The sequence below is a fragment of the Solanum stenotomum genome, chromosome 5 (assembly GCF_019186545.1).
Source record: "Solanum stenotomum isolate F172 chromosome 5, ASM1918654v1, whole genome shotgun sequence".
NCBI classification, from domain to species: domain Eukaryota; kingdom Viridiplantae; phylum Streptophyta; class Magnoliopsida; order Solanales; family Solanaceae; genus Solanum; species Solanum stenotomum.
In genome coordinates, this window is record NC_064286.1 from 48,575,689 (window position 1) to 48,589,815 (window position 14,127).

A 14,127-nucleotide genomic window follows, 5' to 3' on the forward strand; every position below is an offset into this window, starting at 1 on the left:
ATTATAATTAAATCATGGCAAATACTTATGGTATATGTGTAGTGCTTTTATTGGTTCTGTTAGATTCTATTATTTAGTTTTTAAGAAATTTAATGTATTCTCTCCTTTTCTTTTTTTCTTACCATTAGAAAAAACAGTTTCTTTTTTTCATTTTTTTGTCAACTTATAGTCTTTTATTAGGGGTCAAACACATATACAACCCCTCCAACTTATCCGCATTTTTCATTTTGACACTTTATCTTAGCTTAATTCCATTTTAACCTTTAAACTTCATTTTTTATGTACCATTTTAACACGAAATACTATTTTTATGATTTCTTTATTTTTATATATATTCTTCAATTGCAATTTTTTATTTTAAATCGACAATTGTCAGTTAATTTTAGTTGAAAAAAATAAAAATTAACAAAAAATAATTCTTTTAAAAAAATAATAATTTCTTTTTAAGAGTTTTATGTATTTTTGTGTGAAAAATAACCGATGAAATTGTGTTGGTTTTCTTTCTTAAAAATCACCAACAATCTAACAAAGTCAGTCGAGTTTTAACATTTTTTAGTAGTGTTATTAGCAATGAACAAGATTCTTTTTTACTCGTATTGAAGATGAGTTTTTTTATTCGTATTGATTTATATTAAAAATAAAAAGTGAGTATTTGCATTAAATTTAGATAGCCTAGATGATAAGAAAAAATAAATAAGGAGTGTTATTTAATTTAATTGAATGTTTAAGAAAGAAAATCAAAAAACTTTCATCAATTTACTTTCATGCAAAAATACAGAGAAATCTCAAAAAATAATATTATTGTTTGAAAAAATTTATGTTCGTTCGCGAATGTTTAATTTTTTTATGAAAATTAACATACACGTGACTATTTTTTAAAATAAGAAATTGCAATTGAAGAACATAAATAAATAAAAAATCATAAAAATTAGTATTAGTGTTTAAATGGTACAGAAAAAATGGAGTATAAGGATTAAAATGGAACAAGAATAAGTTGGAGTGCCAAAATGAAAATGAGGGTAAGTTTGAGGGGTTGTTTATGTGTTTGGCCTTTATTAGGCTATCATTTTCTTGAATTATAGATCAAATTACTTGAGTATATGCTGGTTTTTGTGTTCATATTATACTTGCTGCATTTTTTAGGGTATATATATCATTATCTCAACATTAATGGAGGTCGTGATCTTATTTAGAAAGTTGAAAGAGATTTTAGGATGAGATGTTCAACCGACTTTCCTTTATTTTTATTTATTTCTTTTTGTGTATTTCCTTTTTGGTAATGTATTCAACACTTCTGACATATTATTTGTCTTCAACAAAGTTCATGCCTCACATCTACATTTCTTTTTTTTTAATGTGTTTTTTGCACTTGGCTTTGTTATCATGATTTTTGATTAAATTTAATTCTTCATTGTCGTCATTTTAATAATAATAAATGATTTAATATAAATTGATTCATCTATCAAATTATAATAAGATGTAGGCGCCCTTACAACTTCATTAAATTGGGTTATGACAGCTTTATCCAGATAATGGTCATTAAGAAACTGTTGAGACTCAAACTTGTTGTATTTTTATAATTCAAGGAGACGGTGAGATTGATGAGGATGTTGTACATCATACTTGAGTGGAAAAAGTAAAATGGAGGCTCATTTTCGGGATAATGTGATATAAAAATATGTCTTCAAAGGTTAAGATAAGTTTTATAGAGTGATTGTTAGATTAACTTTGATGTATGAGGTGAATTGTTAGCCAATCAAATACGTCCACGTCCATCAAATGACTATCACATGGATAAGGATGATCAAATGAATGTGTGAGCATACAAAAAGGGATATAAATAGAAACTAAGTAATACGAAATAAGGTGGCAGCATTGACTTCCATAACGGACAAAAGAAGAAAGGCGAGACTAAGTTGATTCTGGAATCATGTGAAGAAGAGGTGTGCGATGTGTCATTAAAAAGGTGTGAGAGGTTAGCTATCGCAAGAGCTAATTAGAAAGATAGAGGTGAAGAAGAATTGGAAAGGTGATTGGAAAGCTATGACGCCACTTCATCTTACAGAGAACGTGACTCTAAGAAGGTATGGATGTCAACGATTGAGATAGAAGGGCAATAGATAACCAAATAATGTTGCACTCTTGGAGGGATAGTCAAGTCGCCTCTACATATTTTCTTACAAGTAGTATTATTTAGTATTTATGTAGCTTCTTATTATTTTATATGTTTTAGTATATGTTGCTTATTTGCTTTGTATATTGTATATTGCTATTCATTGTAATATTCGTTTTTCTGTTGCATGCATGGTTCGATTTTTTCCTCTATTTTTCCGCCATTTCTCTTTTTCCCTTCTCTCTTCTCTTTTGAGTCATGGATCTTTTGAAAACAATTCTCTGACCACAAGGATATCAATAAGATTTACATATATTTTATCATCATCATACTTCAGTCATCGAATTACACTGAATATGTTACTATCGTTGTATTAAGTTGTAACTCAAATTACAGCTCTTTGACCACTAAAATGTTTTTCATCTAGATATCTCTCGAGCTTTTACGATGTGAATATCTTTATAAATAATCTTCTTATCAAGTGCTATGACTATTAACTAAAAACATATTGGTGTCCTTTTTGGTAAATTGAATTGATTGCTCAAGTGGTCATTCAATTTAGTGTAATTGAACATCAAAATTATTTATTTTTATTTTGTCTTCCAAAAGTTACTTTACTTGATGGAGTAATTTTATAAACCCTGATAAATACAAAAATAAAAGTTACAATGAAATATTATAGAATAAAAATATTGATAATAAAAGAAAAAAAAAACAGTAATAATACTAGTAAGAAAAAAAAAATACAATAATAAAAGTAAAGGGTCAAAATACACCTTTCGAATTTTATATATGAGCTATCAGTCATGCACGTTTCCTATATGAATCATAACCAATTATTTATTAAAAACAACTTCAACTATTAATTGTTCGTTTTCCCTAGCTATCTGAACGATGGTGATACTTTAGGTAGAAATATAAAATAATTGATAATTGAGGTGTATTTTGATAAATAGTTAGTGATAATTCAAGTAGAAAACTCACACATTTTATTAAATCTTTGTGCCCATCTTCACTTTAAAAAAACACACGAAACTCAAAAAATTGAAATGATAAATATTTTGTGAATTTTTGTTAACCTTTATAGATCCGTGAAATTACATTAAAGTGTCAATTAAATTCGGATCACACATGGCAGTGTCAATTCAAATGTGACTCTTCTAATAAAATTTTCTCAAACTTAAATTCAAAATCTTTAATTAAGGATGGAACCATTCCAACACCGCACTCAGTTATTTACAGTGGAATAGATTCAAGCGTTCGGACCAGTAGATCCACAACAAATAAGCATTGACTTAACTACTTTTACGATTTATTTTAATCCCAATATTAATTCGACGCAACTTATCATGATAGTCGCAGGAGCTACACTAATTATGTTATCCTTCATTTTGGAGTTGTGGCGGAGAATATGAGGAAACGTGTCAATTAAGAAAGAGGGAGTTACCAAAAACTGTTTTTGTACTTCAAGTGTCACCAGTTCAACCTTCCAAATAAACTTCTTTACATTTCCAATTTCTTAAATTTATTTCCACAGATATTTTTTAAAAAAACGAAAATAGCAGTTTGCTGATCGAAACCCTAACCTAAGGTTACTTTGGCTTCCTGATAAGGCTAAAAAACGGTAGGGAGGAAGAATGGAAGGAGTTAGCAATGGAGGGATGTTGTACCACGAGGTACAAGAATCTAAGCTTTGCGCTGTACATTGTGTGAACACCGTTTTACAAGGGCCTTTCTTCTCAGAGTTCGATTTGGCGGCGGTTGCTTCCGATCTCGACCGTACGGAGCGGCAGATGATGGTTCAAGGCAGCGGTGACTTTGTTCCCGAAGAGTCTCATAATGTTTCCCTTGACGGAGATTTCAGCATCCAGGTTCACTCCCTTGTCTACTTCCTCTTTTTTTGAATAATTAGTTCGAATAACATGGTGGTCTGGGTCAGATTAAGCAGTTTAGGTGCACGTACACTAATCTACTGGTATTTGTATCGGAAAATGTGCCACCAAGCCCTAGGTAGACGTGAATGATTTAGTGACTGTTGTAGTTTGCTGGGATTCGGACTTTTGTTTCCAAGATTGTTACTTCAGCTCTTCACTGCTGGCTGCCCACTTGGGTTTCTTTTTTTATGCGTTTATGCTAATTGAAAATTGAAGTCTTGTAATTTTGGGGCAATTTTATGAATGAAAGCTTAATGAGTAGTCGTTGTTTTTACTTTTTGTTGAGCATATGGAAGTAAAGATTGTATTTTGTTAGGAAAATTGATACGTAAGTTGCTTATTTTGATGTTTTGTTTTGCTGTATTTGACTTTGGGTGACTAATTGCGCAACTCAATGAGTCAGTATTAGTTAGCTTCTAATTAATTCAAAACTAACAATGATAAGGAAATTGCGAGAGGTTTTCTGTAGTTTCAAGCTTTTATTGTATGATTTTTTTTTCTTTTCATGAATATTTAGCTTTAACAAGAAACTAATAGCTTGAACAGTTCAAATCATTCTGAAATCCTGTGTTAAAACTCATAATCCTACTTCACGAAGGGTTTGAACTGTTCTAGCTGAATTTCAGCGTGACTATAGGTTGACAGCCACATACATCCAGGCCTTTCTGTCACAACCATCCTCTATAACAATATTTCACTATACCAACCATGTTATCTATGGAACTGATTTCTCATGTTATGTTGTGTCATATGTTTACTATAACAACATTTTGCTATAACAATCAAAACATATTGGAACAAATGATACTCCTATAGAGAGGTTTGACTGTATTAGATTGGTAGAATAAGAATTATTACTTTTTTTGGCCTAGTCTTATAGAGAGGTTTGACTATATGAGATCTCAGGCTCGGCAAAAAACATTAAGTGATTTTTTCGATCTAATTGGAACTTGTGCACGTGAAAGGTAGCAATAGCCTGTGAATAGACGAGGTGTACCAAGCTGGCTCGGGCACTACCGTCATAGAAAAGCACTTGATGGTTTAGTTAGTCCTGCCATGTGTATGCTAAATATGTTTGGCCCTAGTGTAAGTGATGGTGTATAATGTACAATCATGTAATTAGGTGAATTTGATTTGCTAGAACCTTAATTGAGCTTGAATAGTCAATCTTGGGTAGATGCAAATCTACTAGTTCACTTGCTCTATTGTTGAATAGAAAATCCTCTGAAGTCCTAATGGATTGCAATTCTCTCCTCGGAATGCTTATGATTCACACAAGTTTTACTTGTCTAGCTCAGAGTGATAAACTGATAGCATGTCAAGGATTTTAAATTGGGAATTATTAGCTCCCACAACATTTCTAAGATTTAGATGGTCATTATGAGAAGACGCATGTGCTCGTTCATTCTTAATTTTTCTTATGTGGAGTATTTGTTGCTGTTAAGAATTAGGACATTATTCATATCATAAGAACCCATTCCTTGTGTATATATGAAATATTTAGAATCCCTATAGTTGTGTATATTGGAACATGAATCCCTTCCAAAAAAATTAAGATAGTTCTCAAAATTTTCAATTGTTCTACCACTGCATCACAGAATGTTAAGGTGTCATCAGCTTATTGGAGATGTGTAATCTCTTGACTGTAATGACCATTCACGGCTACCTCAAAGCCCTTAATTCACCTATTAAGACTGGTAGTTATGATCATGCTGTTTAACCCTTCCATATCAACTATGTAACAAAAAGGGGACGAGGGGTCATCCTGCCTCAAACCTCTCTGAGCTGTAAAAACTCCTTCCAGGGAGCCATTAGTAATGATTGAGAATCTGACAGTAGAAACGCAAAATTTTATCCATTTTACTCCAAAGCCCAGCTGTTGTAGAATGCTTAGTAAGGAATTCAAGTTCACCTGGTCATATGCTTTCTCATTATCTAGCTCTCAAAGAATACCAGACTTCTTCCACTTCTGTCTTTAGTCCATTGCTTCAGTGGCTATAAGTATGGCATCCATTATTTTCCTTCCTTTTATGATTGTCATCTAGTGGGAATCCACCAATTTTTCCATTACCCTTTTCAGTCTTATCAGTCAGAACTTTTGCAATAATCTTGTAAATGTTGCCTATGAGACTTTTAGGTCTGAAGTCCTTCAACTTCTTTGCACCTTCCTTCCTGTGAATCAAAGCAATGTAGGTTGCATTGGAACTCCTTTCAAAGAAAGCATTAGAATGGAATTTGTGAAATACCCCATGATGTCATGTTTGAGCACCTCCCAGCATTTGATGAAGAGTCCCATTGTGAAGTAATTAGGGCCTGATGCCTAATCCATAATGCACATTTTTAAACATCCCGGCCCCCAGGACTTCTTGTTCATCAAATCTGCTCTAAAACGCCTCCTTTTCTTCCTCAGTTGTTGGAAATTTCTCAAAGTTTCTTGCAGGCCTCCAATCTTTAGTGTAGAGTTTTTTTTTTTTTAAAAAAAATCCATACTTGATTTTTTGTGGTTATGATATCCTGGATCATTAATTGGTCAATGTTGTTACATCTTTTGTGGGCATTAGTAGTCGATGGAAGAACTTTGTGTTCCTCTCTCCTTTCTTTAACCAAATGGCCCTGGATCTTTGCCTCAATGCCACTTCATTCTTTAGCATTTCTGCATGCTTCATGAGCAATGATGCCTTCTCCACCATTTCCTCCTCCGTAAGATTCTGTCTTTCCGTACCTTGTCCAACATTACCAATTGTTTGAGAAAGTTTGACTTCTGTACTTTCAGGGTGCCAGTTGCTTTTACTCCACTCCCCCAGTTTACCTTTCAAGGTTTTCATTTTACAAACTAAATTATACTCCCTCCGTTTCAATTTGCTAGGCCTATCTTGACTTGGCAAGATGATAAAGAGAACTTTTGAATCTTGTGGTCTTAATTAAAGATATGTCAAATGTACCACAATGCTCTTCAATCTTGGAGTACAAAGTTGGAATTAAAGTGTTGTCATTCTTTTTGAAATCAAGTAAAAAGGTAAGTAGGGCAAATAAATTGAAACAGGGAGTGTAGTTAGATTTTCCTGAAAAATAAAATGTTGTCCCCTAACTCTCAACTATGTTAACAAAGCCATCTGTATTCAGCCACCAATTGCCGAACTTGAAATATGATTTTTGTTGCTCCGAACCTCCACATTGCAATATATCAACGATATGAGCAGTTGTCACTCTGATATAGCTAAAAATGTTATCCCGCTCTCCAGATATCAAGATTCTATCAATTCTTAAGGCAGTAGTGTCGGTGTCCCCTCTATACCAAAAGCAGTTAATCACCACCTTCTAGTTTAGTCCATTTGAACGAGGTTTTTGCACTTGATCTAAACTCATATGAACTAGCTTGAAAGAAAATCCTATTTTCCCCGTGAGAAAATAAAGGAAAAAAAAGAAAATAACGATAACAAACTACAACAGAAGGTAATAGTTAGGGTTGAGAAGAACAAAGGTGGGAAATTCCTGTGGAGAAGTCACCGGAAAAGGTGTTCATACTAGGTTGTTAGATGTACTATCCTGCAAGGTAATCAAATTCTTCCTTGGTAGAACTACATGACTCAACATAAGGAAGTAACTGATTCAGTGTGATTATTTGAGTAAAAAAGGAGCAGCATTATTTAAATCTGAATTTGTGCACTGATAGGTTCAACTTTTAAGTAGGAGCTATTCTAGTTCTTATATCTAGCAAATAATCACCATATTATGTGACATATATGGCATGATCTAAATATAACCACCCCAACCCAAATGAAAAATAGAAAGAGATTAGCTTGAAAAGGAAGGAGAAGAAAAAGAAAGAGGTGAACATAACTTAGATGGTGATCACTATGTATAAGTTACTCATTCTGTTAAACAAATCCCTTGATGGGTCCTTCCTCTGATCCTTTTCTTTTTGCAGATAACTCTGGTTTCTACTTTGGTTAATTTTTCCCTTCAATCCTCATGTTTGAAGTTAATTTGGAAACTCTAAGTCGAGTTAAGGTATTTTAGTTGTGAAAGAATTTTGATTAAAATACCTTTATATGACTGCAGTAAATGCTCTGTGATGTTAATCTCCGGCAAATGTGGTGTGCTGTTAGTCTCCTAATCAGAAGTCATCTCTTTCCCACATAAAGAATTATCATGATTACGTACAGTACGTAATAGGAACGTTGAAAACCTTTTTATGTAGCACGATTACCTGGTTTTATTACATGCCATTAAGGGACCTTTGTGTGGTGGTGGTCTAAATTTGCTTTGTATTTCTGGGTGAAGTTTGTAGGATGAATTTATTTTGTGCATTCTAATGTCTGAACACTTAGCTTAGCCATAACTGAACTTCTATGACTGTAGAAATTGTATTTGACATAATGTGTGGACTGCTTAGTGCTTACCTATAAAGTTAGGAAACATCTTGTCAGTTTTGCAGGTTATAAATATTTATTATGAACACAAAACCCAACCTTCTATTGCGCGAAATCTTGTATATAAAGAACGCAGAATCCAAGTTTAACATGATGATATCATGTCTATGAATATCGAAATTCCGGCACAATAAAGAAACATGAAATTATTGTGCCAACTATTTCTATAACATTTAGTGGGATAGGAATTGAGTCTTTATGAATAGGAGAAGGCTCCATATGTCACTCTTGTCCGAGCTTAAGTTTTAAGGGGTCGTTTGGTTGGGAACAAGCTATCCCCGGATTAATTATCTTGAGATTAGCTATCCTAGGATAACTTATCTCACCATGTATATGAGATAACTTATCCTATCATTGTGGTATAAATGGTGGTATAAGTTATCCCAAACATGGCAACCAAACAAGACACAAAAACTTTATCCCATCACTATTTATTTTTACCTCTCACACCAAACGACCCCCAAGTCTATAAGACCTGTTATGCTTGCAAGATTTGTTGTGGTTTTATATCCTCTTCAGGTAACAAGGTCTAATTTTCTTGTCGCTTTTCTGTTTTCTTCCAAGCATAATGAATTCTACGATTGTAAATTAAAGATGGGCTTTTCAATTTTAGGTTACTATAATGATACTAGATTAAGGTAGGGGTAAGGTTTGTGTGTACACTACCCTCTGAGACTCCACTTGTGGCATTTACATTAGGTATGTTGTAAAATCACACTAGATTATTGACAGTAATTAATGCCAGTATAATGAAATTCTCCTGAATGTAACATCGAAGAAGTAAATTGGTTTCATGCTTGACATGATTCAAGTTTTATAAGGAGAAATACTATCATAATTTAATTTGAGTGCTGATGGGACGTGGGAGCAACTTTTAAAAATGAACTGGTCTTTCATTCATTCTTTTAATCTAGTGATTAATCACCACAGTACACAAAAATATGGCACACCCTAAATGTGACCCAAAAAGAACTCTTTATTAAAAAAAAAAAGGAAGTGAAGAAAAGGCCCTGGGATGTTGCTTAGTGGTCGAAGAGGTGGAGTACAACCTAGCGAAGTTCAAATCTAAATAGATGCGAAACTAGGTGAATTCTTGTCATCTCCCATAGTTTTGGGGGACAGACTTATTCCATACATGTGCTTATAGGGGGTAGCAGGTATTTGATGGATAACTCGGGATGCAAAGTAGGCTTGACACTAGTATTGTCAGAAAAAAAAGAGAGAAAGTAAAGTGATACTTTGAGAAAAAATAAGGAGGAGAGAACATAATAAAGATGAAAATCGCTATATTTCTATGACATTTTGTTCACAAAACTGTTGGTGAACTTTTTCTCTGGTTCCTGTTGTTTTGCAAATGACTCTGGTTTCTTCTTTAGTTATAACTTTGGGTAAGTTGTGGAAGAGTTTTGATTAGAAGTAGCTTCATGTTTTTGCTCGTAAGAGCTAGTTGGTACTTTATATCTTTGCTCGTAAGAGCTAGTTGGTACCTGCTGAAATAGGTTACTTGAGATGCACGCAAACTGGCCTAGGCATAACTGTAATAAAAAAATAAAAAATATGAAAGATAGAAAGTAGCTTTGTGACTACAGTAAGTGCTGTCTGATATTAGTATCATAATCGAATATCACATCCTTTCCTCCCAATATAAAGAGTAATCATGTGAATGAAGGCACATGCTATATTAACCCATGTCAAATATTTTAAATATTTGGTAGAGTTTAAATTCATCAATTCATCAACCAAATACTCAAGCATAGCAAGCCCCCCTTTTTTTGTGATAATGTAAGTGCCCAATAAGCCTATTTTATCAACAGATATGAAAGAAATGATAATAATTATCAACATCCCTTGTGGTTTGTGTTAGTGTAAGAAGAACATGTTTTATGTGTGGAAAGCTTATAAAGAACGTAATTACCATGGCAAGTGTTTAGAGGCAGGTTGATGCTTGTTTCAGTCACTTGGCCTCGTGTCTTGATTCTTGAGAACCAGCAATTAAATTGTAATGTTCGAAATTGCATATCTGTATACTGTTTTCGAATTTAAAGTTCTGGTTATCTTTTTTGTATTTCTCCTTTCTTCGATGCAATGTGCATTCTTGCTTGTTCTCATGTTGTTCATCCTTTCTGGTGAATGATCACCTTTTCAATGGATATACTGGTAGTAATGATTTTGAGGTCAACATTAACTATACTAGCTTGTGAATCCGAGAGAAAAGTTGAAATACCAGACAACAAAATTATGGTGGAATGGTGGAGATGCAGAACTCTAGTTTGTCCTGTAGTATCTAGCTTTAGCCTGAGTTTATGCTCATTTATCTAGCACAAGGTTTTGCTTAATGTGTTTGAGTTTGAGAGACAAATAACATGTGAGATAACTAGTTTCCACTAAGTGGTGTGAGACACTATGACCATACGACTTGCATAATCCTGTGACTACGATGCTATTTTTCCAATGATTTTCTTTAAAGCACCTTCCTGCTTTGGCTCTAGAAGCTAAATTCTGACTTGAAATTTGGTTACAGGTTTTGCAGAAGGTATTGGAAGTGTGGGATCTTCAAATCATTCCACTGGATAGCCCAGTTGCTGAGCCGGCTCAGATTGACCCAGAACTGGAAAATGCGTTTATCTGTCACTTGCAGAACCATTGGTTCTGTATCAGGAAAGTAAATGGGGAGTGGTACAACTTTGACAGTCTCAAGCCCGCTCCTGAGCACCTTTCCAAATTTTACCTTTCAGCATATCTGGACTCCTTGAAAGGCTTTGGCTGGAGCATTTTCCTGGTGAGGGGAAAATTTCCCAAGGAATGTCCAATCTCTTCTTCTGAAGCTTCTAGTGGATATGGACAGTGGCTGTTACCAGAAGATGCGGAGAGGATTACCAAGTCCTGCAATGCTGCACAGAGAACAGGTAGCAGAAGTGGTCAAACTCAGTGGCAATCTGTTCCCTACCGCCAATACGAGGAACAAGGTATGCTTTTAGATGAAGAAGATGAGGATCTGAAAGCTGCAATTGCTGCCAGCTTGATGGATGCTGCCCCTGCGGTCAGCACCAAACCTGATACCTTGGAAAATGAAAATAAGGACAATAGTGCAGCTAATGCATGACAAGGGAACATTTTTCAGTGTTTTAAGCCGGAAAAACTTATGAACTGTTATTTCGTTTCTTTTCTTCATAATTGCATCCGATACTGGATACTAGTTCATAATTCTGCGGCATAAACAGTGATGTTGTTTCTTATTTCAAAAAATAAAATAAAAAATTACACAGTGATGCTGTTTGTTGGCTGAGAGCAAGATTTTTATACGTTTCGAAAAGTAAAATGAAAAACCTTGATCTTCCTGGAATATGTACTTTGTAGTAATTTCTTTGATACAGTTCTTATTTCATTTTTTTTGTTCTTTTTATCTTATTTTGCTGCTTGTACATTTTCTTGATGTAAATATTGTTTTATGCCATGTGAATTGATTATGTAAATTTGAGTTCTTTATGGGTAAATGTATTGCTAATTTTGGGTCTGTCACTCGTTAATCATTAGCATGATGAGAATATTTTGTTTTACAAAAAATGTTTGTGTGAATGAATCAAAATATATGCATAACAAGAGGCAGATCTTTGCCACTCCACCTGATAGCATGAAATTGAGATACATTCTGGCTCCCAACTCTCACCCACTTCTTAGAAGTCCACTCTATTCATAACATGAGTAGTAAAAGTAAGTGAATAATTTAAAATTTGAGTTATTTCACGGAATAACACTATAATATATATTGAGCTAGTTTAGAAGAGAAAACTATGTCACTCCTTGGTCCTTTTATGCTCTTTCTACTACAAATTGAAGAGCTATTTTGTAAATGCCTAATTTAGGGACTTTGATATCTTGAAGAAATTTTAAAGCTATTTCATTCTACCTTCCATTTTAAATCCGTTATTTTACAACAACTTAGTATTTTTGTGCCAAACTTATAATCATAAAAAACGTGTGCTCATCGAGAGTCTAAAAATTATGCCAGTATAAGCATTTCTTTTTACAATTCTTAGAACTTATGGGTATAAATTATGTTTCATATATTATAAAAAAATTAAATATATTTTCAAAACTATGACCAAACACATCTAATTTTCCAAAAATATTTGAACATTTATGCTCAAGCTAGCTAAACACCTAATCCAAAGATACACAAAAATAATTCTTAGAAGTCCAAGGTTGAATATGGCCGAAAAAATTAAATGAGGACTTGTCTTGCAATTTAACTTTTCCACTATGCAGCTAGGGTTTGTACAATATTTACCAAAGCCCAAAATGCTTAAATTTCGAAGAATTCTCTTAAACGCCGTCGTCCCTTACCCTCTTTCTGCTTCTCATCAAAGCCTATATAAATATTGCGTTAACCAACGACTCTTCTCATCATCGGCGCTAGGGTTTCTCAAATTCTCAGCTACCCTTAGTATTCTTCAAATGATAAATTTCTGCTCAATAGGTTCCTTATTTCTTTCTTCTGTAGTTTAATTTTGTTATTCGCTTTTTATCTGTGTTTTTTCCTTCTATTTTGCAATGGATCTATGAGGAAACAGAAAATACTGAAATATTCAACATGAGGATATATAAATTCTTTTGGTATTTCACTTTTCTGAGATCCAATCTATCACTGTTCATACTTATTTCTTCATTTGTGCCTATTTCCTTAGTGTTTTGTTGAATTTACTGGTTTTGTTCGTCAATGTTTTTTGTTATGGGATCTAGGATGTGATAACAATTTATCCGAGTTCTGATTCCACATTGGAAATGTAGATTACTTCTCTATAGCTGAGATCCCCTTTCAAAACTCTAATTCTAGTTGTTGAACATTGATATACACATTAACAAAATCCAGTCATTTCAAACTTCTAATTTTAACATCCATTTGTTTTCCATTTGGATTTGGATCTGTGATGATTAGTATTATTACTGCGTTATCTTTCTGGAATTTCCATTTATGGGATTGAAGAAGAATTTTTTAACTGAGATCCAATCTTTCTAAATTTGTTTTTCTATATATAGTTTCTTTGCTCCCCAGAAATGCATCAATGATGAGTAATCCAATTCGTTATCCTTGCACTTTGATTGTTAAATGAAGAAAATCATGGGGAAATATAATCTGAGATGCTTTTCTTCTTCCCTACTTTCTTTGCTATTGATTTTATGCAAACCCTTATTCCAGTATTAAATTGTTTCGTTTTGCAACAATCTAAATTATACTATTTTGTTTTTTTATATTTTGATTAACATTACCAAATGCTAGTTAAATTTGTTTGGCTTGTTTAACAATAATAGTTAATTACAACTAATTATATATCATTGTCAGAAATTTAGTCCACCAAAAGGTAATAAGGGTGATAAAAAAGTTCCAAATTAAGTAAGAGTTGAATCAGTCTTGAAAAGAGATGATAATTTTGGGATTAGTGTTAATGACGCTAATTTTATTGTTATTGTTATTATCAGGATTAGTCTTTGAAAGAATGAGCTAAATGTATCTTTTAAGATATTATTTTGGTTGAAACGGAAATGAAATGTGGAAGGACTTGGAGTAATTAAAAACTTTGATGTTGTATATTAGAATTTTAAAATTTTTTAAAAACGATCTTTTTCCTCACTTTAAATTTTAAAATTT

At 33.2% G+C, this 14,127-nt stretch overlaps 1 protein-coding gene and 2 non-coding genes across 3 annotated transcripts; all 3 read left to right on the plus strand.

The window, feature by feature from the left end:
* The first annotated feature begins 3,556 nt into the window (after positions 1–3,556).
* Positions 3,557–11,813, plus strand: LOC125864360 (ataxin-3 homolog). Its single transcript, XM_049544332.1, has 2 exons — positions 3,557–3,984; positions 11,002–11,813. Exons 1-2 carry the CDS (start codon positions 3,751–3,753, stop codon positions 11,581–11,583), a joined length of 816 nt encoding a protein of 271 aa, XP_049400289.1. The 5' UTR covers positions 3,557–3,750; the 3' UTR covers positions 11,584–11,813.
* A 1,583-nt stretch (positions 11,814–13,396) lies between these two features.
* On the plus strand, positions 13,397–13,489 carry LOC125866428 (small nucleolar RNA snoR27). The gene has a single exon (XR_007446494.1). It is a non-coding gene; the product is annotated as a small nucleolar RNA snoR27 (small nucleolar RNA).
* Positions 13,490–13,534: 45 nt separating this feature from the next.
* LOC125866426 (small nucleolar RNA snoR26) lies at positions 13,535–13,625 on the plus strand. Its single transcript, XR_007446493.1, has one exon. It is a non-coding gene; the product is annotated as a small nucleolar RNA snoR26 (small nucleolar RNA).
* Positions 13,626–14,127: the final 502 nt, after the last annotated feature.

Excerpts from the sequence above, each read along its gene's own strand:
- LOC125864360 (XM_049544332.1), top strand. The coding sequence starts at position 3,751 with ATGGAAGGAGTTAGCAATGGAGGGATGTTGTACCACGAGGTACAAGAA. Across the intron at positions 3,985-11,001 it reads ACGGAGATTTCAGCATCCAG|GTTTTGCAGAAGGTATTGGA; the intron begins GTTCACTCCCTT and ends ATTTGGTTACAG.